The 24646-nt window shown below is 43.3% G+C and overlaps 1 protein-coding gene across 2 annotated transcripts in view; it reads right to left on the bottom strand.

Annotated features, from left to right (window-relative positions):
- LOC124005678 (replication protein A 70 kDa DNA-binding subunit-like) overlaps window positions 1-24646 on the bottom strand; it is a 64275-nt gene that overhangs the window by 12173 nt on the left and 27456 nt on the right. For both annotated transcript variants that reach the window (XM_046315125.1, XM_046315126.1), the window contains 4 exons: window positions 19452-19581; window positions 8723-8899; window positions 7240-7347; window positions 6833-6919 (listed from right to left, as the gene is read on the bottom strand). In XM_046315125.1, coding sequence (XP_046171081.1) covers window positions 6833-6919; window positions 7240-7347; window positions 8723-8899; window positions 19452-19581 — 502 coding nt within the window. The remainder of the gene's footprint in view (window positions 1-6832; window positions 6920-7239; window positions 7348-8722; window positions 8900-19451; window positions 19582-24646) is intronic.

Below are 24646 nucleotides of genomic sequence, written 5' to 3'. Positions count from 1 at the left end.
GTCTTTTAACCGTTTTCCAGAACTTCTTGGGGTTAGACCCACAGAGAGAGAACTGCTCCTTAAAGTAACTAACTTTGGCCTGATTATTTGTGAGGATAACATCAAGAAGAGTAGCATTTTCTGGGTGTTTGGGAGTCATACCTTGTGGGATTAGTAATAACCTGAGAAAGATTTAGGGAGTCCCATTGCTTTAGGACTTGGTCAGGTGGTTTAAGCATGTCCCAGTTTAGGTCACCTAGCAGGACAAATTCAAACTTGGTGTAAGGGGCCAGGAGAGAGCTTCGGGCAGGTAGGGTACAGGCCAGTGCTGATGGAGGACAATTAGCACCCAGCAACAGTCAGCAAAGAGATATTGGAAAGTTTAATTCTTAAAACCAGAAAATCTAATTGACTGGGGACAGACTTGGAGACAACCGAGCTACATCAGAAAACATTCTCTACAACCTAGCTACACAACTCAACGTAAAAACAAACCTTGAAAAAAAAAGAAAAAAACAGAAAAAAAAACACTTCCTTTTTTTTTCTTAGGAAGAAAAATCCGCAGATGTGTTTTAAAACTTCTTGTCGCACTCATCCCATTAGCGGGATCATTTTCGTCAACATCCGCTGAATCACAAAAAAATATTTAATTTCCATGAAATCACAAGTGCAATATATCAAAACACAGTTTAGCTTGTTGTTAATCAGATTTCAAAAAAGCTTTACAACTAAAGCAAACTAAGAGTTTATGTAAGGACATCTCTCTCAGCAGACAAAACATTACAAACAGCAAAGTAGATTGGTCACGAAAGTCAGCAAAGCAATAAAATGAATCTCTTACCTGTGATGATCTTCGGATGTTTGCACTCACGAGACTCCCAGTTACACAATAAATGTTCCTTTTGTTCCTTATTTTTTTACATAAAAAAAAAACTCCATTTGGTTGGCACGTTTTGTTCAGAAATCCACAGGCTCGAGCGGTCACGATGGGGCAGACGGTAATTCCAAATAGTATCCGTAAAGTTCGTAGAAACATGTCAAAAGTTTATACATTTTTTATAATCAATCCTCAGTTTGTTTTTACAATAGATTATCGATAATATTTCAACCGGACCGTAGCTTTTTCAATAGGAGAGAAAATGTCTGCTCTAAGCTGTTGCACATGCAAAACTCTGCTGGCACCCAGCCATTCACTGACCCGATGTGATTGTTCTCGCTCATTTTTAAATAAAAGGCTGAAACTATGTCTAAAGACTGTTCACACCATGTGGAAGCCGTAGGAAAAGGAATCTGGTTGATATCCCTTTAAATGGAGGGAAGGCATGCAATGGAACAGGGAGCTTTCAAAATAAGAGGCACTTCCTATTTGGATTTTCCTCAGGTTTTCGCCTGCAATATCAGTTCTGTTATACTCACAGACAACATTGACAGTTTTGTAAACTTTAGAGTGTTTTCTATCCTAATCTGACAAATATATGCATATTATAGCTTCCATGCCTGAGAAATAAAATAGGCAGTTTCATTTGGGTACGTTTTTTATCCAAACATCAAAATACTGCCCCCTATAGTCAACAGGTTAAGGAGACATTGGGTTGAGGCAATGGTCAGGACATCCTTGAAACAGCAGAATCCTGTAAGCTCCCGAGGCTGAGCTGGCTGTGTCGTGTTCGCTCTCTCCCCAGCACAGCAATGGTGTGACAGATTGTGGTCTCGACTCTTCTGTTGTTAATGGGCCTCCCTGGCAAAGCTCCAACTCTCCCTGCTCACAGTCCCAACCCAATCAATTATTTTATGCTGTGCCCTCAAAACAAGGCTCCATCTGTGTAGTTTCCAGAAGAGGGTGACCACAAGTAATCTGTGTGCACCTTTCACATAGCCCCTGAAAACGAGCCGTCTAAAGAAAACACACGGTCTGTTCTGTGGGCTCTTTCTACAGACGAACGGATGGAAGGAGAGGGCAATAAGAGGTAAAGGGGAAGAGGCGGTAATACAAACAATGTAAGGAGAAATGTCACAGCCAACTGCTAATATTTGTCAGGCCGACTGGAATTTCAATGTCAAACAGGTGAACATACTGTACAATACCAGTCAAAAGTTTGGATACACCTACTCATGCAAGGGTTTTTCTTTATTTTTGATTATTTTCTACATTGTAGAATAATGGTGAAGACATCAAAACTATGAAATAACAAATATGGAATCATGTAGTTACAAAACAAAGTGTAAAACAACAAAATATATTTTATATTTGAGATTCTTCAAAGTAGCCACCCTTTGCCTTGACAGCTTTACACTCTCTTGGCATTCTCTCAACCAGCTCCATAAAGTAGTCACCTGGAACACATTCAATTAACAGGTGTGTCTTGTTAAAAGTTCATTTGTGGAATTTATTTCCTTCTTAATGCGCTTGAGCCAATCAGTTGTGTTGTGACAAGGTAGGAGTGGTATACAGAATACAGGCCTATCTGGTAAAAGACCAGTCCATATTATGGCAAGAACAGCTCAAATAAGCAACGAAAAACGACAGTCCATGATTATTTTAAGACATTAAGGTCAGTCAATAAATGTTCACTTTTTTTCCCAGTGCAGTCGCAAAAACCAGCAAGCGCTATGATGAAACTGTCTCACGAGGACCACCACAGGAAAGGAAGATCCAAAGTTACCTCTGCTGCAGAGGATAAGTTTGTTACTTGGGGTGGCAGGTAGCCTAGTGGTTAGAGTGTTGGGGCATTTTACCGAAAGGTTGCAAGATCGACTCCCCGAGCTGACAAGGTAAAAAGCCGTTCTGCCCCTGAAAAAGGCAGTTAACCTACTCTTCCTAGGGCGTCATTGTAAATAAGAAATTGTTTTTAACTGATTTGCCTAGTTAAATTTTAAAAAATACAGTTACCAGCCTCAGAAATTACAGCCCAAATAAATGCTTCATAGAGTTCAAGTAAGAGACATCTCAACTAGAGGTCGACCGATTATGATTTTTCAACGCCGATACCGTTTATTGGAGGACCAAAAAAGCCGATAACGAATAATCGGCCATTAAAAAAAAATGGTATTTCTAATAATGACAATTACAAACATACTGAATGAACAGTTATTTTAACTTCATATAATACATCAATAAAATCAATTTAGCCTCAAATAAATAATGAAACACGTCAATTTGGTTTAAATAATTCAAAAACAAAGTGTTGGAGAAGAAAGTAAAAGTGCAATATATGCCATGTAAGAAAGCTAACGTTTAAGTACCTTACTCAGAACATATGAAAGCTGGTGGTTCCTTTCAACATGAGTCTTCAATATTCCCAGGTCAGAAGTTTTAGGTTGTAGTTATTATAGGAATTATAGGACTATTTCCCTCTATACCATTTGTATTTCATTAACCTTTGACTATTCGATGTTCTTATAGGCACTTTAGTATTGCCAGTGTAACAGTATAGCTTCCGTCTCTCTCCTCCCTGGGCTCGAACCAGAAACACAACAACAGCCACCCTCGAAGCAGCGTTACCCATGCAGAGCAAGGGAAACAACCACAGGCTCAGAGCGAGTGACGTTTGAAATGCTATTAGCGCGCGCTAACTAGCCAGCCATTTCACTTCGGTTACACCAGCCTCATCTCGGGAGTTGACAGGCTTGAAGTCATAAACAGCGCAATGCTTGACGCACAACAAAGAGCTGCTGGCAAAACGCACTAAAGTGCTGTTTGAATGAATGTTTACACGTCTGCTTCTGCCAAACACAGCTCAGTCAGATACTTATATACTTGTATGCTCAGTCAGATTATACGCAACGTAGGACACGCTAGATAATATCTAGTAACCGATTTCCGATTGTTAAGAAAACTTGAAATCGGCCCTAATTAAAATCGGCCATTCCGATTAATGGGTCAACCTCTAATCTCAACATCAATTGTTCAGAGGAGACGTGAATCAGGTCTTCTGCGTGAATCAGGTCTTCATCGTTAAATTGCTGCAAAGAAACCACTACTAAAGGACACCAATAAGAAGAGACTTGCTTGGGCCAAGAAACACCAGCAATGGACATTAGACCAAGATTTTGGTTCCAACCACCGTGTCTTTGAGAGACGCAGAGTAGGTGAACAGATGGATTTCCGCATGTGTGGTTCCCACCGTGAAGAATGGAGGTGTGATGCTCCTTTGCTGGTGACACTGTCAGTGATTTATTTAGAATTCAAGGCACACTTAACCAGCATGGCTACCACAGCATTCTGCAGTGATAAGCCATCCCATCTTGGGACTAATAATTAGTTTTTCGACAGGACAATGACCCAACAACTCCAGGCTGTGTAAGGGCTATTTGACCAAGGAGAGTGACGGAGTGCTGCATCAGATGGCCTGGCCTCCACAATCACCCGACCCCAACCCAGATGGTTTGGGATGAGTTGGACCGCAGATTGATGGGAAAGCAGCCAATAAGTGCTCAGCGTATGTGGGAACTCCTTCAAGACTGTTGGAAAAGCATTCCAAGTGAAGCTGGTGGAGAGAATGCCAAGAGTGTGCAAAGCTGTCATCAAGGCAAAGGGTGCCTAGTTCAAAGGGTGCCTAGTTCAAAGGGTGCCTAGTTCAAAGGGTGCCTACTATTTAACACTATTTTTGGTTACTACATGATTCCATGTGTGTTATTTCATAGTTTATGTCTTCACGATTATTCTACAATGTAGAAAATTGTAAAAAGAAACTCTTGAATGAGTAGGTGTGTCCAAACTTGACTGGTACTGTATAAAGAAGCGGCTTACATGCAAATTTCAATAAATTGGCATTTTGTAAAACCTCTGAACAAGATGTGTGTGTCTGTTATTTTTCCTCCCATCTAGACGACTGGAATCGAACCAGACAACCTGGTATGAAGTAAAAAATGTCTGTTGGGCTTGGGAGGTATACTGGGGCCGTTGGAAAAAGCCACAGGCTGGTATTTCAATACCGTCAATAGCATTGAGACTTTTCTTTTACATTTTTTAATACTGGTTGACTGAAGTAAATAGTCAATTTGTGCAATACGTTAGGAGATATAGAACATTGCGTTCTTCATTTCACCTGTCAGATTATGAAGCATACGGTAGTCCCTAGTCACATGGTGTTTGTATACAGCATGTGCCAGGTGATCTAACTACAGTATGGAATTCACAACAGTTGTGCATTTGGTTTGCTAATTTAGTATCTTGTTAGCTATCTAGCTAAGTGGTTAGCTTCTTCTAAAATCAAGCATTCGCTTGGTAACAGCACCCTTCCTGAATAAACAGCTTTGCTGGCTAATATTTGTTTTGTGCATACAGCAAACAGTGTAGCATTTTTTTGTTACTTGAATAGTTTAGGTCAGAAAATGTACAACATGTTCGCAGTGTGCTCATTAGCATTTGGTTAGCATTCTATATGGAATTGGATTACAGAGTATTAGTTGGGTTTGAAAACAGCACCTCGTGTGTTCAGTGTCAGTATTACTGAATATTCCGGTATGGGTATTACAATCTGGATACTGCCAAAGTCTAATGTCTATTGGTTGACAAATATTTAAAAAAATATTAAAAATTGGGTGATACTGATCATAGCTATCAAAAATAACGTTCCCAAAGTAAACAGGATATTTTGTCAGGACAAGATGCTAGAATATGCATATATATAATTGGCAGCTTAGGATAGAAAACACACTAAAGTTTACAAAACTGTACAAATATTGTCTGTGAGTATAACAGAACTGATATTGCAGGCGAAAGCTTGAGAAAAATCCAATCTGGAAGTGACTCATGTTTTGAATGCTCTGCGTTCCGATGCATCCCTATTGAGCGGTGAATGGGCTATCAACCAGATTCCTTTTTCTACGTATTTCCCAAGGTGTCTACAGCATTGTGACGTAGTTTCACGCCTTTATGTTGAAGAATACACGTAAACGGCTACATTGCGCAAGTGGTCACCTGATGGGTCTCAGAGTGATTCTTGCGTAAAATACAGAGGTAGCCATTTTTCCTCTCGCTCCTACTGAAAAACCAATTGTCCCGGTGGATATATGATCAAATAGATATTTGAAAAACACCTTGAGGATTGATTATAAACAACGTTTGCCATGTTTCTGTCGATTATTATGGAGCTAATTTTGAATATTTTTCGGCGTTGTCGTGACTGCAATTTCCTGGTCGATTTCTCAGCCAAACGGGAAGAACAAACGAAGCTATTTCGCCTACAAAAATAATATTTTTGGAAAAATGGAACATTTGCTATCTAACTGGGAGTCTCGTGAGTGAAAACATCCAAAGCTCATCAAAGGTAAACAATTTAATTTGATTGCTTTTCTGATTTTCGTGACCAAGTTACCTGCTGCTAGCTGGACATAATGCTATGCTAGGCTATCGATAAACTTACTCAAATGCTTGTCTTGCTTTGGCCGTAAAGCACATTTTGAAAATCTGAGATGACAGGGTGATTAACAAAAGGCTAAGCTGTGTTTCAATATATTTCACTTGTGATTTTCATGAATAGGAATATTTATATCTGTTGCGTTATGCTAATTAGTGTCATCCCGTTCACGGGATGGGAGTTACAACAAGTTTAATTATTTTTCATTTTTCAAATGTATGCAATTACATTTTAAAGTGTCTTTGAAGATACATTTTCACTTGGAGCAAAATTTGTGATATTTTTTTTTTGTGTGAAAAAAATAACAATACTTTTTAATTTTACATTTACATTACATTTAAGTCATTTAGCAGACGCTCTTATCCAGAGCGACTTACATATCTTATATCTGAAAAACAATGCATCGGCCAATAAATTGCAACCAGTGTAGCCTCCCAAATATAAGTATTGTATCAGACCCAAAAATCCCATATATGTCAAGCGATACTTACATTGTAGGTCTCCAGCTTGACTCTGTTGCGGAAGATGAACGTGTGGAAGTTGGCCTGCTGAAAGATCTCCTCGAAGGCAGCTTCATTCTGCAGGAAAATTAACAAAATGTGATCAATTTAACTTTAATGACATTTCAAAAACTTGTCTTGTTTCCATTAAAAGGCCATTGTTTTAATCAAGATGGCAGGTTCTAAATCAAAGCCTCTTCCCATAGTTTTAAAAAATGATTTTTTTCATGTAGGCTATATGAGAGCCTACAGAGACCACAGGGTACAGCAGCCTGTTCATGCAGAGCAGAGGTAGCTGGAGCTGGTCGCTCGACAGTGCCTGGGGTTCAGCACCTCCCCAGGCCCTTTCCTCAGACCAGGCAGACAGGGAGGCAGACGGGTGGGAGAGTAAGGCTCACCGAGTCTTTGAGTTGCCCTAGGTAAGCAGCGTTCTGTCCCAGGATGGCTTCAGCACTCTCCTGGAAGCAGGTCACCCACTGGTTGTCCCCGTAGTCTGCTATGTTGGCCTGCAGGACGAGAGGAGGAACATAGAGACAGACACATGGTAGGAGTGAGTATTGGGGAAAGTCAAAAGGGAAAGGTCATCTGGGCTTTATTGATCATAGGTTGCGACACACATGGCACCCATTTCCCTTTATAGTGCACCTACTTTTGACCAGAGTGCAATGGGCCCTGGTCAAAAGAAGTGCGCCGCATAGGGTGCCATTTGGACGCAGGCAGAGTCTATTTAAAAGGTAGGCTTCTCAGGGATTTGGTACTCTGGTTTATTGTTGTGTATGAGGTCACGTTGCTACTGAATAATCAATGTATTGTCAATTGCACAAGTTTATATTGCTGGGAAAATCATTATTATAGAACTCTTCTGTTCTATACATTTGACAGGCAGGGAATTCAAACACCAGAAGATCCAAGGTGTACGTGTGATGCGAGCTGCGCACATTGGTAGCATATTCACAGCTTATGATCCAGCTCTGTGGAGAAAAGCAATATGCTGACTGGCGAGAGGTGCAAAACAAAAGGCACTTATTTTAGATGTCTGGCTGCAAGAGCTTGTTTGCTGACTAAATGAGGTAGTATTTGAATGCTGCTATTTTAAACAAACAGAGACAAAATGCCTCAGCATCAAGCAACAGCATTGAGGGGAAAATAGAGCAATTAACGCAACATAATCCTGACTTACACCCAACAAAACAAATAAAAATGAATCCTAAATAGCCAGCCACTATTTGACGCTTGCAGCAGCGACAGCAGAATGGATTAAATAATAATCTTCTTCAAACACGACTGTAAAGAGATCTGATGGAGAGTTAGTTAAGCACCGTGAGAGAAGAAGTACCATAAGGGAGACTGGCTGGAGGCCTATGAGAAAGAGAAGAGCAAAAGAAAGGAGAAAGAGCGAAAGGGAAAGAGCACACGAAAGAGAGCAAGAAAGAACGAGCGAAAGAAAGGAGGGGTGAATGAGAGAGCAAGAGTGAAAGGAAGAACAAAGACAGAAAGCAAACGTGTGCGTGCCAGAGAGAAAGAGGGAAAGAGCACACGAAAGAGAGCAGGAAAGAACGAGTGAAAGAAAGGAGGGGTGAAAGAGAAAGAGTCATGAGAAGCAGTAGATGAGTCCCCCAGAGAAAACCCTCAGCCACAGCCAAACCCATAACCACAGCAGCCACAGCCCCCACCCTCAGGGACCTGTGAGGATAGGAGAGAATGAAAAGAAGCCTAGGGGACGGGGTCAGGAGAGGGCAGGTACCCTGTAACAGTGAGGGTGAATGGGGTGGCAGAGTGGGACTCAGCGTGTGTGTGCATGCGCAAGTGTGTGTGTGTGTGTGTGTCATCTTTGTGACTGTGAAGCCAGAGAGTTTAGACAGACAGAGGTAAGTCACTCACAGAGAGGATGAGTCGGTACTTGAAGTTGGGGAACTCTTTGTCACACTTCTCACAGCGGAACATGCCGTTCTGCTGGTCCACCACCTTCTTACTGCAGTCCTGACTAGGGCACGCCTGGTACAGACAGTTCTCCTTACGGATGTACACTATGGTGGCGATGCAGCTGAAGTAGTCTGCCTGGAGGGACAAACACGCAACATTCCTGAACATACTTCTTAGTTGTTTTAAAAATGTGTACACCAGATGTTTTGTGGAAGACCATATTGCAATACATGAAGCTGAAGTAGTCTTCCTGGACACAAACACAAAACATAACAGAATTCTTCTGTCAATCGTTCTGAAGCGTAGATATTTTGTGGAAGGCAATATTGTAATGGACAATATGTGCAGGCTTGCTCCATGATTTCTATGTAAAGGTTGATGCCATTACATTACACGGCACAGAACTAACAACTGAGAAGCATAAAGAGCAGATCTGAGAGAACATCAACAAAAATATTCAAACTGTATTAAAGAGAAACATTACTGCAGTGGGATGAAAAAATTACAAATCAACTGCAACCTGCATAGCATAGCTCCAAACACAAATGCAAAACAGCAAAGGCAGGCTGCTTACTTTCAACCAGGGCTTATAGGCAATACCACATGGTAATACCTCATTATGTAAACACACGAGAACCTCTGAAGCCAAGCGCCTTCATCAGTCAGTCATTATGATTCATCCAGAGGACAAAACAGGGTGTGCTCTTGAAAAAATCATAACACTTCCTTACACCCCAGGAAGAGTTGCTGCTGTTTTGGCAGCAGCTAATGGGGATGCATAAAAATACAAAATAAAGACCTACTGTAGGATTACAAAAGAATTTTAATAACCTGGACATCCTGACTCATATTCATGGAGGGGAACATTGCCTGGCGTACCGAAAGGAAAGTAGGGGACAGGAAACAGGACATTTCTGCATGGTGCACTTCATTGTTCACAATCTAGATGGAGGTCCCAGGCAAAATCTTAACCTCCAGTTTTTGAAGGAAATAAATAGAAAAACAAAAGGGAATGTTTCTGCTGTAATTGACCCCCCCCCTCTCTCTACAAGCTAACTGCTGGCCTCTTTAAAACTAGCACATTTCCCCCAACATCAGACAACCCCTAACTTCAGACACTAGTGGTTGGAGGATTAAATCACTTCGAACTCAAAATTGAAATGTCCTGGAAAATAGCGGTACATTTTGCGACTAAAGACAACCTTCTAGCTAGCTGACCACCAATTTCAATTTATGTAAGTTAGGTTCAGAGTTTTCCAAAAAGAGATGTATATGATAACTATACACACGTCTTTTCAGTTCACTGCAGCTAGCAACTGGAACGAGCTGCAACAAACACTCAAACTGGACAGTTTTGTCTCAATCTCTTCAAAGACTCAATCATGGACACTCTTACTGACAGTTACGGCTACTTTGCATGATGTATTGTTGTCTCTACCTTCTTTCCCTTTGTGCTGTTGTCTGTGCCCACTAATGTTTGTACCATGTTTTGTGCTGCTACCATGTTCTCATGTAGCTACCATGCTGTGTTGTCATGTGTTGCTGCCTTGCTATGTTGTCGTCTTAGGTCTCTCTTAATGTAATGTCTCGTCGTGATGTGTGTTTTGTCAGATAAATAATCTCTATCTATCTAGAGATATATACAGTGCCTTGCGAAAGTATTCGGCCCCTTTGAACTTTGCGACCTTTTGCCACATTTCAGGCTTCAAACATAAATATATAAAACTGTATTATATTGTGAAGAATCAACAATAAGTGGGACACAATCATGAAGTGGAATGACATTTATTGGATATTTCAAACTTTTTTAACAAATCAAAAACTGAAAATTGGGCGTGCAAAATTATTCAGCCCCTTTACTTTCAGTGCAGCAAACTCTCCAGAAGTTCAGTGAGGATCTCTGAATGATCCAATGTTGACCTAAATGACTAATGATGATAAATACAATCCACCTGTGTGTAATCAAGTCTCAGTATAAATGCACCTGCACCGTGAGTCTCAGAGGTCCGTTAAAAATCGCAGAGAGCATCATGAAGAACAAGGAACACACCAGGCAGGTCCGAGATACTGTTGTGAAGTTTAAAGCCGGATTTGGATACAAAAATATTTCCCAAGCTTTAAACATCCCAAGGAGCACTGTGCAAGCGATAATATTGAAATGGAAGGAGTATCAGACCACTGCAAATCTACAAAGACCTGGCCGTCCCTCTAAACTTTCAGCTCATACAAGGACAAGACTGATCAGAGATGCAGCCAAGAGGCCCATGATCACTCTGGATGAACTGCATTTAGAGCTTTTATCTACAGCTGAGGTGGGAGACTCTGTCCATAGGACAACAATCAGTCGTATATTGCACAAATCTGGCCTTTATGGAAGAGTGGCAAGAAGAAAGCCATTTCTTAAAGATATCCATAAAAAGTGTTGTTTAAAGTTTGCCACAAGCCACCTGGGAGACACACCAAACATGTAGAAGAAGGTGCTCTGGTCAGATGAAACCAAAATTGAACTTTTTGGCAACAATGCAAAACATTATGTTTGGTGTAAAAGCAACACAGCTCATCACCCTGAACACATCATCCCCACTGTCAAACATGGTGGTGGCAGCATTATGGTTTGGGCCTGTTTTTCTTCAGCAGGGACAGGGAAGATGGTTAAAATTGATGGGAAGATGGATGGAGCCAAATACAGGACCATTCTGGAAGAAAACCTGATGGAGTCTGCAAAAGACCTGAGACTGGGACGGAGATTTGTCTTCCAACAAGACAATGATCCAAAACATAAAGCAAAATCTACAATGGAATGGTTAAAAAATAAACATATCCAGGTGTTAGAATGGCCAAGTCAAATTCCAGACCTGAATCCAATTGAGAATCTGTGGAAAGAACTGAAAACTGCTGTTCACAAATGCTCTCCATCCAACCTCACTGAGCTCGAGCTGTTTTGCAAGGAGGAATGAGAAAAAATTTCAGTCTCTCGATGTGCAAAGCTGATAGACATACCCCAAGCGACTTACAGCTGTAATTGCAGCAAAAGGTGGCGCTACAAAGTATTAACTTAACCTGTTACTCCTACCCCCAACTTTTTCAAACATTCTGTTAAAAATCGCACAACATTTCAGCGCCCTGCTACTCATGCCAGGAATATAGTATATGCATATGATTAGTATGTGTGGATAGAAAACACTCAGACGTTTATAAAACTGGTTAAATCACGGCTGTGACTATAACAGAACGTGCGTTTCATCGAAAAGCGCAGGAAAATCTGATCACTGAAAATGGGAAAATATATCCATGCGCCACTAGAACCCATTGTTGAATGTGATCCACATTAAATGGGGCCGAGCTTGCAATTACTTACAGCTTCCACACGATGTCAACAGTCTTGTCATTTGCCTATGATTGGTTTCTTGGTCAAACGGACACAAGGTAGCGCCTTTCTTCCGGTCTCCGGTTGAGATTTACCCGGACATTATTTCCAGACGTACAGCTATAGAATATACATCGCCTCGTGATCAATTTGATCGCTCATTAACGTTTACTAATACCTAAAGTTGCATTACAAAAGTATTTCGAAGTGTTTTGTGAAAGTTTTTCCTTGATCACACAGTCTTCATAAATCGATATCTAGGCTATATATGGACCGATTTAATCGGAAAAAAAGACCCAATAGTGATGTTTATGGGACATCTAGGAGTGCCAACAAAGAAGATGGTCAAAGGTAATGAATGTTTTATATTTTATTTGTGCGTTTTGTGTAGCGCCGACTATGCTAATTATTTTGTTTACGTCCTCTGCGGGTTTTTGGGGTGTTACATGCTATCAGATAATAGCTTCTCATGCTTTCGCCGAAAATATTTTAAAGATCTGACTTGTTGCCTGGATTCACAACGAGTGTAGCTTTAATTCAGTACCCTGCATGTGTATTTTAATGAACGTTTGAGTTTTAACGAGTGCTATTAGCATTTAGCGTAGCGCATTTGCATTTCCAGATGTCTAGATGGGACGCCTGCATGTCGGGTAGGAGCAAGATTAAGGGGGCTGAATAATTTTGCACGCCCAATTTTTCAGTTTTTTATTTGTTAAAAAAGTTTGAAATATCCAATAAATGTCGTTCCACTTCATGATTGTGTCCCACTTGTTGTTGATTCTTCACAAAAAAATACAGTTTTATATCTTTATGTTTGAAGCCTGAAATGTGGCAAAAGGTCGCAAAGTTCAAGGGGGCCGAATACTTTCGCAAGGCACTATATATATATATATATATATGGCAATCATTGTAAGTAAGAATTTGTTCTTAACTGACTTGCCTAGTAGAATAAAGGTTAAATGAATAAAAATATATAAAAATTTTGTGGGACAAGCTGTATATTATAATAGACCACACATCATTTAATATCCAACTTTTACCTAAATTATTCATACCCATGTAAATGTTAGTATTACATTTATCTACTTTCTCAAAACACTTAATCTGTAAAACAAATGAATCAAGTGAATACCTCAGAAATTAAAGAGTCACTCACCACAGAGAGAGAGAGGGAGAGATGAGACCGATGAAAAATGTTCCTCCTGACCCCCCCCCCCCCCTCCAGTCTTTGTCACAAGGCTTTACATACGCAGGCAGTGTCAAGGAATCGGGAGGGAGCGGGCTGTGGACGGGGTTAGCCATGCTGTCGAGAGGGCAAGCCGGTGTTGTGGAAATTTGAGATTGTGACAGAGACTTTGTGACAGGGACAATTAATTGCTGCTGACTTGCGGAGGGCCTTCAGAGGGTCGACCTTGTGACCCTGTGTCTCCACGGGCTGAGCAGGAGCGGTACCAGGAGAGGACAGACTGTGCTTGAGTCAGCTCCTCATTTCAGACACTACAGGCTGAACTAGAGCCCTGGGTCACACCTCTACCTTCCTCTCTCCTAGTGCCAAGAGAAATTGCCTTAACCCAACAGGATAGTCTGGAGGACTCTAATGAAGGTCAAGGGAACTAGTGAATCAGCAATGCTAATACTGGTTAGCATATAGTGCCAACAGCCTACTCTACAATGAGATGGTGAGTATGTTTACATGCACACTAATAATTCTATATTAAACCGATCATGGCAGTAGGCAGAGTATTGAAACAGTAATGTAAACACCTTACTCTGCTTATCTTAAAAATCGACAGAAGGCCAAAATCGAAGTAAGCATATGGCGATTAAAACACTTGGATTTCTGAACAACTTTGCAAATGATTAAGACATGTAAATAGCTTAATTGGCGTTCCAGTGGTGTATTTGATCTGTGCCTGTGCCAGCACCGGTAGCACAAGCCACCCTCTTATTTGCGAGTGAAGTGAGTTCAGAAAAAACTGAAAGCAGTCTTAGAAATAGTTCTCACATACAAACGTTACATGTTCGAACTCGGAACCAAAAAGATGTCGCAAAAATAACATTGTCCCTGTGGTAGAATATTTATTTCATTGGCGATTTCCTGAATTTATCAGAAGTCCCATCAGGAAGCCTGATGTCAGAAGGGTCCATGTAAACAGGATTATTAGGGAAATTGTTATTCTTGCAAGTAAACGTTTTAAACTATTATATTAATCTGACTAACCATAATAATGGCATTACTGCAGTGCATGTATCCTACAGAATCTACTTTACAATGTGAGGGGAGTGTCAAGTAACTGGTTAGCCTATATAGGTGTCCATACACTTTACAATGTGAGGGGAGTGTCAAGTAACTGGTTAGCCTATAAAGGTGTCCATACACTCTACAAAGTGTCAAGTAACTGGTTAGCCTATATAGGTGTCCATACACTCTACAATGTGAGGGAGTGTCAAGTAACTGGTTAGCCTATATAGGTGTCCATACACTTTACAATGTGAGGGGAGTGTCAAGTAACTGGTTAGCCTATATAGGTGTCCATACACTTTACAATGTGAGGGAGTGTCAAGTAACTGGTTAGCCTATATAGGTGTCCATACACTCTACAATGTGAGGGGAGTGTCAAGTAACTGGTTAGCCTATATAGGTGTCCATACACTCTACAATGTGAGGGGAGTGTCAAGTAACTGGTTAGCCTATATAGGTGTCCATACACTCTACAATGTGAGGGGAGTGTCAAGTAACTGGTTAGCCTATATAGGTGTCCATACACTTTACAATGTGAGGGGAGTGTCAAGTAACTGGTTAGCCTATATAGGTGTCCATACACTTTACAATGTGAGGGGAGTGTCAAGTAACTGGTTAGCCTATATAGGTGTCCATACACTCTACAATGTGAGGGGAGTGTCAAGTAACTGGTTAGCCTATATAGGTGTCCATACACTCTACAATGTGAGGGGAGTGTCAAGTAACTGGTTAGCCTATATAGGTGTCCATACACTCTACAATGTGAGGGGAGTGTCAAGTAACTGGTTAGCCTATATAGTGTACAAGTGTAACTGGTTAGCCTATATAGGTGTCCATACACTTTACAATGTGAGGGGAGTGTCAAGTAACTGGTTAGCCTATATAGGTGTCCATACACTCTACAATGTGAGGGGAGTGTCAAGTAACTGGTTAGCCTATATAGGTGTCCATACACTTTACAATGTGAGGGGAGTGTCAAGTGACTGGTTAGCCTATATAGGTGTCCATACACTCTACAATGTGAGGGGAGTGTCAAGTAACTGGTTAGCCTATATAGGTGTCCATACACTTTACAATGTGAGGGGAGTGTCAAGTAACTGGTTAGCCTATATAGGTGTCCATACACTCTACAATGTGAGGGGAGTGTCAAGTAACTGGTTAGCCTAAATGAAATCAAATCAAATTTGAGTTAACCAACAATGCAGTTCAAGAAATAGAGTTGAGAAAATATTGACTAAAACTAAAGTAAAAAAAGAATATAAAAAGTAACAGAAAATACCAATAACGAGGCTAGATACAGGGGCTACCGGGACACCGAGTCAGTGTGCGGGGGTACAGGTTAGTTGAGGTAATTTGTGTAGGTAGGGGTAAAATTAATATGCATAGATAATAAACAGTGACTATCAGCAGCGTAAAAACAAAGGAGGGGGGGGGTCAACCAAATGCATGCTCTTCAACCGTTTGTTGCCCGAACCTGCCCGCCCGACTAGCATCACTATTCTGGACGGTTCTGACTTAGAATATGTGGACAACTACAAATACCTAGATGTCTGGATAGACTAAACTCTCCTTCAAGACTCACATTAAGCATCTCCAATCCAAAATTAAATCTAGAACCGGCTTCCTATTTCACAACAAAGCATCCTTCACTCACGCCGCCAAACATACCCTCGTAAAACAGACTATTCTACCGATCCTCCGCTCTCTCCACTGGCTTCCAGTTGAAGTTCGCATCCGCTACAAGACCATGGTGCTTGCCTATGGAGCTGTGAGGGGAACAGCACCTCAGTACCTCCAGGCTCTGATCAGGCCCTACACCCAAACAAGGGCACTGCGTTCATCCACCTCTGGCCTGCTCGCCTCCATACCACTGAGGAAGTACAGTTCCCGCTCAGCCCAGTCAAAACTGTTCGCTGCTCTGGCCCCCCCAATGGTGGAACAAACTCCCTCACGACGCCAGGACAGCGGAGTCAATCACCACCTTCCGGAGACACCTGAAACCCCACCTCTTTAAGGAATACCTAGGATAGGATAAAGTAATCCTTCTCACCCCCCCCCTTAAAATATTTAGATGCACTATTGTAAAGTGGCTGTTCCACTGGATGTCATAAGGTGAATGCACCAATTTGTAAGTCGCTCTGGATAAGAGCGTCTGTTAAATGACTTAAATGTAAATGTAATCCTCGACGATGTAATTTACAAAATGACTTCCAATACTCTACTCAGCAAACTGGATGCAGTCTATCTCACTGCCATCCGTTTTGTCACCAAAGCCCCTTACACCACCCACCACTGCGACCTGTATGCTCTAGTCGGCTGGCCCTTGCTACATATTCGTCGCCAGACCCACTGGCTCCAGGTCATCTATAAGTCTATGCTAGGTAAAGCTCTGCCTTACCTCAACTCACTGGTCACGATAACAACACCCACCCGTAGCACGTGCTCCAGCAGGTATATCGCACTGGTCGTCCCCAAAGCCAACACTCCTTTGGCCGCCTTTCCTTCCAGTTATCTGCTGCCAATGACTGGAACGAATTGCAAAAATCGCTGAAGCTGGAGACTTATATTTCCCTCACTAACTTTAAACATCAGTTATATGAGCAGCTAACCGATGTCGCACTGCTTTGCTTTATCGTGGCCAGGTAGCAGTTGTAAATGAGAACTTGTTCTCAACTAGCTTACCTGGTTAAATGAAGGTGAAATAAAAATTATTTTGACAGGGTAGGAACCAAAGTGATGTTCCGTGTTTCCTAGGTGGACCCTATATTCTTTGGCTACATTAAATCTTTATTCATATAGAAAACATATTCATGCTTCACCTATTTCTCTTTGATTTAGAAGACTGTTAGCTAGCCAGCGATTAGCATTAGTGGCTAACACGATTTAGGTTAACTTGCTAAGAAAATACAAACTAGCTGTTTGCAGATCTAAGAAACACAAACTAATATTGTAATTATAGAACGCTTGTGGATTTATATTAAAATCAAAGTGGAAACAACATCGTTGTCATCAACATTGTTGCATGTGCTGCATTGACCATGCAGACTGAACTCAAGTGTCTCGTGGTCAAGCAAAAGCGCTCCTTGAATGACGGGGTGGGACTAGGTCTGTGTGGAAAGCGGCGTGGAGAGAGAGTGGAGAGGGACTACTCAAGTAGCTGAGTCACCTTTACAAATGTACATTACACACGGCGTATCACATTTAACAAACCAAACATTCAAATATCGTTATAGAAGGTAAAAACCCAAACCGGGCCGTGCATCAATACCAGTATATATATAAAAAAAATATATAAAAAAATAATCAGCTATATGAGCAGCTAACCGATGTCGCACTGCCGTAAAATACGGTATAACTTCCCAGCCCCATCCTACCTCTGTCCTGGGCTTGCGCACTATCCCCTCTCCATCCTCACCTCCCTCCCAGTGCTGTTCTAACCCAAGGACTCTCCTCAGACAACGTCAGTCAAATAAACCTAATTCAAATCCTCTCGTCCCTCTTACTTACTCCAATACAGAGGTTAAAAATCAAGGCCCAGGATAAATTACTATAGCTTTATATTCCAAATATCAAAGGAAAAATCAGTTTCCATAACCATAAATTAATTTATCCACCTTTTCACCCTTCCTCCATTTCCATGAAATGTAAATAAGAAGCTGAAATTACAAGCACATTTATTACTTGACTTATCTGAGTGCAACCACTTCATTACCAAGCTGAATGAATGGAGCCCTTCTCTTCACAATCAATATGGGAGACAAATGTGACTTCACATTAAGCATATACCTAGGTAGGGAGAGGGATGCAGAGGACACCTAATGTTGGTGATTAATGATGGAGAACATCAGAACACCATAGGGTTGCATCCCAAATGGCACCCTACTCCTTATTCAGCACTCTACTTTTGACCACGTCCCATATGGCAGAGTGCCATTGGGCCCTGGACTAAAGTAGAGCACTATATAGGGAACATGGTCACATTTTGGACACAAACAATCCAGCATTCTGCTTTAAAAACAAGCTTGGGAACCAGCAACGCAGTCATTTAATGAGTCGCTCTGATTACAAATATTTAACATAATGACTGTCAGCCAAGACAAGAGAATCCTGCTCCATAGTGACTGAGATGCTGTATGGTATGCTGCCTGCTGTCTGTTGGATCCACAATGCAGGTTGGTCAACCTCACACTTTTTAAAATAAATGATGGCTTGTATTCAATATTGTCTTTCAGGTCGTCTTCGAATATTCTTGCTTCGAATCAAGTCAACAAAGAAAAGCATGTAGGACCTTAAAATATTTGAAAATATTTGGATGTACATGTGTTTATCTACATAAAAGTATGTGTGCGTGCGTGCCGTATGTGTGCATGCCTTATGTGTGCGTGCATGCCGTATGTGTGCGTGCGTGCCGTATGTGTGCGTGCGTGCCTTATGTGTGCGTGCGTGCCTTATGTGTGCGTGCGTGCCTTATGTGTGCGTGCGTGCCTTATGTGTGCGTGCGTGCCTTATGTGTGCGTGCGTGCCTTATGTGTGCGTGCGTGCCTTATGTGTGCGTGCGTGCGTGCCGTATGTGTGCGTGCGTGCCGTATGTGTGCGTGCGTGCGTGCCTTATGTGTGCGTGCCTTATGTGTGCGTGCCTTATGTGTGCGTGCGTGCCGTATGTGTGCGTGCGTGCCGTATGTGTGCGTGCGTGCGTGCCTTATGTGTGCGTGCCTTATGTGTGCGTGCCTTATGTGTGCGTGCCTTATGTGTGCGTGCCTTATGTGTGCGTGCCTTATGTGTGCGTGCGTGCGTGCCTTATGTGTGCGTGCGCGCGTGCCTTATGTGTGCATGCGTGCCGTATGTGTGCGTGCGCACGTGCCTTATGTGCGTGCGTGAGTGCCGTATGTGTGCGTGCGTGCGTGCCTTATGTGTGCGTGCGTGAGTGCCGTATGTGTGCGTGCGCGCGTGCCGTATGTGTGCGTGCCGTATGTGTGCGTGCGTGCCGTATGTGTGCGTGCGTCTGTGCCGTATGTGTGCGTGCGTCTGTGCCGTATGTGTGCGTGCGTGCGTGCCGTATGTGTGCGTGCGTATCAAACCTTGTCTCCGTGTCCGAGGTGCTCCGTCTTGATGTCAGTCAGGGTCTTCCAGTTGGTGTTCCCTCCACCTCCACCTGTCCTTGCCTCCGTCAGAGACTGGCCATCCATAGAGTGGCCTTCCTTGTCATACCTGGACGAACACACACACACACACCCCCCACGTCGGTCAACATCAAATCTCATTTATTTATAAAGCCCCCCCCCCCCCACCTTCCTTTTTTTTTTTTTACATCAGCAGATGTCAAAGTGCTATACAGAAACCCAGCCTAAAACCACAAACATGTCACTGCAGAAACAACCCCATCAATCACAATAGAAGAGACAAAGTGTAATACATAGAGGTGCCCCGCAGACCACTGCCTTGTAGCCTCGTGCCCTGCGGACCACTGCCTTGTAGCCTCGTGCCCTGCGGACCACTGCCTTGTAGCCTCGTGCCCTGCGGACCACTGCCTTGTAGCCTCGTGCCCTGCGGACCACTGCCTTGTAGCCTCGTGCCCTGCGGACCACTGCCTTGTAGCCTCGTGCCCTGCGGACCACTGACCACTGCCTTGTCAGTTGTCTAGTAGGGGTTTAATAAAATCCATCCTGGCCAACATAGCCTTCCCTGTTTGACAAAGCTGAGATAGGTTGCATCCTAAAAGGGAACTCTATTCCCTATATAGTGCAATAAATAAGGAATATGGTGCCATTTGGGATACAGATATAGTCTGTGCAGAGAGCAAAGCAGGCTGAGTGGCAGTGAAATGAATCTACAGCAGTGATGGCGGAATCAGAAACCAATTTTCACTCAGCGTTACCTCTAGGTGATTCACACAAGACAAGTGGGAAGGAGAGAGGGATGGTGAGTAGGGGGAGGGGACAGGGGTAAAAAGGGAAAAACTATAGAACACTCAGGTTGGAATGGTGCAAGAGATCAATAGCGCTTATTAATCTATTGCTAGCAGGTATTGTGTAGTGCTTGGGGGGGGGGGGCAGTAAATACAGGGAGCCGGGCCTTGCTCTTAGAAGCATGACTAATTGAAAATATCCCCATTAATGGCCTGTGAGCATGTGGCCCGGCCACTATGGCCTCTGCCAATTTCCCCTCCACTGAAAAATGTGATTAATTCTTTCCTGTGTCACCTATTCCCTCATCTCTGCACTAGCATCCCTGCTTTGTTATAATTGTACCGGTGTTCGTGCAGATAGGTGGTAACAACAAAAACACCTGGCTGATGATGCATTAAAAACAACATCAACCTAGTTCTGAAATCCACCTGAAAATACTTATTTGTTTCTGATGAACAATAACTCCTTTCATGAAGCTGCTGGTGTTTCGCCAAGAGAAATAGGCTGGAATAGAATGAAAGGAATTAAACATTTGTGGCGTTTTCAGACCCAGACAGGGCCAACTCCTGGTAGGTAGGCAGATTATCATTAATGTACAGTATACCTTATTTCTCAAGACGTTCTTTTTGAGTTACAAAATGCTAAACAAGTTACCCTGGAGACTATGTAACGCAGACTATAAAGGCAGACAAACAGAAGATTTTTCTGTAGGAAACCACTACAACAGGCAGAGTACAGTAAGTCAGTGGGCTTGATGGAGGAGACAAAAGGAGGACAAATTGGAGCTGGCAGAAGATGTGCAACAGTGGTCTGACAGACAGGCAGGGAGACGCTCCGAGCGTGGATGAAGTGAGACTAACCGACTGGAAGAGAGACGACAACGACAAGAAGAAGGGAAGGGAAAAGAACAGATTAATGTGCATAGCATGGCACCGTCACAACGAGCCATACAGCCAAGTAGAGGACAGGACTGGCAGGACAGTGAGCATGTGACAGAGCAGCTGAGCATGACAGAAACCCTTCTGTAAGCACTGTTTTGTTCCTTCCCTGCCTCCAGCTATGGCTCTCATGGTGCGTCTCTGACTGGCGGACAACATAAAACAGATATGACTAGTCATCCCATGAGGTCTGCTCAAGAAACCAGTCCCTGTAGATGTGGAGTTGAACAACACAGTACATGAGGTCATGTTCAATAGGAACGTGGTTGTAAATATGACTACGTATTCTATTCCAGCATAACATTTCCAAATTGTCAATCTCAAAACAGTTTTTGATTTCACAAAAGGACATGCGCCAGGCGGGAACTAAGGTGGGACAAACTACTGACAACAACAAGAGGGAATAAGAGGAGAGAGATCAAGTAGAATAGCCACATAGTTAAGCTACTTGTTTAACTAAAAAATATTAAGTGTTATTTTGGAACACAGACTCAGTCGGAATGAATGAGAGAAATAAAGTAGTGGACAGCAGCACAATCAAGGCACAACTACTGGACTGGAGAGCAGCGCAGCAACTACTGGACTGGAGAACAGCAGCAGCAACTAGTGGACTGGAGAACGCAGCACAACTAGTGGAGAGCAGCGCAGCAACTACTGGACTGGAGAGCAGCGCAGCAACTACTGGACTGGAGAGCAGCGCAGCAACTACTGGACTGGAGAGCAGCGCAGCAACTACTGGACTGGAGAACAGCAGCACAACTAGTGGAGAGCAGCGCAGCAACTACTGGACTGGAGAGCAGCAGCACAACAGGTGGAGAGCAGCAGCACAACTACTGGACTGGAGAGCAGCGCAGCAACTACTGGACTGGAGAGCAGCAGCACAACAGGTGGAGAGCAGCAGCACAACTACTGGACTGGAGAGCAGCGCAGCAACTACTGGACTGGAGAACAGCAGCACAACTAGTGGAGAGCAGCGCAGTAACTACTGGACTGGAGAACAGCAGCACAACTAGTGGAGAGCAGCGCAGCAACTACTGGACTGGAGAGCAGCAGCACAACAGGTGGAGAGCAGCAGCACAACTACTGGACTGGAGAGCAGCGCAGCAACTAGTGGAGAGCAGCGCAGCAACTACTGGACTGGAGAACAGGAGCACAACTAGTGGAGAGCAGTGCAGCAACTACTGGACTGGAGAACAGCGCAGCAACTACTGGACTGGAGAACAGCAGCACAACTAGTGGAGAGCAGTGCAGCAACTACTGGACTGGAGAGCAGCGCAGCAACTACTGGACTGGAGAACAGCAGCACAACTAGTGGAGAGCAGTGCAGCAACTACTGGACTGGAGAACAGCACAGCAACTACTGGACTGGAGAGCAGCAGCACAACTAGTGGAGAGCAGTGCAGCAACTACTGGACTGGAGAGCAGCAGCACAACTAGTGGAGAGCAGTGCAGCAACTACTGGACTGGAGAGCAGCAGCACAACTAGTGGAGAGCAGCGCAGCAACTACTAGACTGGAGAGCAGCGCAGCAACTACTGGACTGGAGAGCAGCGCAGCAACTACTGGACTGGAGAGCAGCAGCACAACTAGTGGAGAGCAGTGCAGCAACTACTGGACTGGAGAGCAGCAGCACAACTAGTGGAGAGCAGTGCAGCAACTACTGGACTGGAGAGCAGCAGCACAACTAGTGGAGAGCAGCACAGCAACTACTGGACTGGAGAGCAGCGCAGCAACTACTGGACTGGAGAGCAGCAGCACAACTAGTGGAGAGCAGTGCAGCAACTACTGGACTGGAGAGCAGCAGCACAACTAGTGGAGAGCAGCGCAGCAACTACTGGACTGGAGAGCAGCGCAGCAACTACTGGACTGGAGAGCAGCGCAGCAACTACTGGACTGGAGAGCAACGCAGCAACTACTGGACTGGAGAGCAACGCAGCAACTACTGGACTGGAGAGCAACGCAGCAACTACTGGACTGGAGAGCAGCAGCACAACTAGTGGAGAGCAGCAGCACAACTAGTGGAGAGCAGCAGCACAATTCCAGCATGTGAGCGGAGGAGGGCAATAAAAAGGTTATTGAAATCACTAACTAGCGTGCTGCTTCATTGGTAGAGGGTCCACACGCAAAAGGTTTATGCTATTTTATTCATTGGGGTAAAAAGTGAAAAGGACAAATATATTTTTGCTGTGAGCAGAGCAGCCCCACTAGTGGGTAACAGTGTGTCCACTTACCAAATGGCACACTATTCCCTATATAGTGCACTACTTTTGACAAGGGACCATACCACTCTGGTCAAAAGTAGTGTACTATAAAGGGAATAGGGTGCCATTTGGGACACATTCCAGTCTGTATGTAGTGTGTAAGGGAGATCAGATGACTCTGAGGAGGACTGCAGGAAAACAGAAAGAGTGAGTGGCCAAGTGTCCCTAAGTGAGAGATGGCAATAGGACTGAGGACAACAAGAGGAAAGGAACAAGAGGTTGTGTCAGGAAGGGGAGGAATGACAAGAAGATGGAGAGACAGACACAGTTGTCCAGTCAGCTAGGAGAGCGAGGACAAGAGCCACTCCAGATGTGTCTGATGATGCCATCTAATGGACAAAGGCTGCTACTGTATGGCCCAGGTGGATCAAAATGAAACATTTTACGTTCAGGTTTGCTTATGAAACAAATTAGCACAAAATGAGATAAACAAATTAGATTTTATTTTATGTGGATTTGATCAAAATGGTCTCAAATAGCAACTGAGCAGGCAGGCATTTTCAGGGTACATTACTAAACTCAGCAAAAAAGAAACAACCCTTTATCAGGACCATGTCTTTCAAAAATAATTCGTAAAAATCCAAGTAACTTCACAGATCTTCATTATAAACGGTTTAAACACCGTTTGCCATGCTTGTTCAATGAACCATAAACAATTCATGAACATGCACCTGTGGAACGGTCGTTAAGATACTACCAGGAAGGCAATTAAGGTCACAGTTATGAAAACTTAGGACACTAAAGAGGCCTTTCTACTGACTCTGAAAAACACCAAAAGAAAATAGCCCAGGGTCCCTGCTCATCTGCGTGAACGTGCCTTAGGCATGCTGCAAGGAGGCATGAGGACTGCAGATGTGGCCAGGGCAATAAATTGCAATGTCCGTTTCTGTGAGACGCCTAAGACAGAGCTACAGGGAGACAGGACGGACAGCTGATCGTCCTTGCAGTGGCAGACTACGTGTAACAACACCTGCACAGGATCGGTACATCCAAACATCACACCTGCGGGACAGGTACATGATGGCAACAACTGCCTGAGTTACACCAGGAACGCACAATCCCTCCATCAGTGCTCAGACTGTCCGCAATAGGGAGAGAGAGAGGCTGGACTGAGGGCTTGTTGACTTGTTGCCAGGCAGGTCCTCACCAGACAACACCAGCGACAACGT

The sequence above is a fragment of the Oncorhynchus gorbuscha genome, linkage group LG19 (assembly GCF_021184085.1).
Source record: "Oncorhynchus gorbuscha isolate QuinsamMale2020 ecotype Even-year linkage group LG19, OgorEven_v1.0, whole genome shotgun sequence".
NCBI classification, from domain to species: domain Eukaryota; kingdom Metazoa; phylum Chordata; class Actinopteri; order Salmoniformes; family Salmonidae; genus Oncorhynchus; species Oncorhynchus gorbuscha.
Note: the sequence above shows the minus strand (reverse complement) of the source record. Positions and strands in the feature narration are given on the sequence as shown.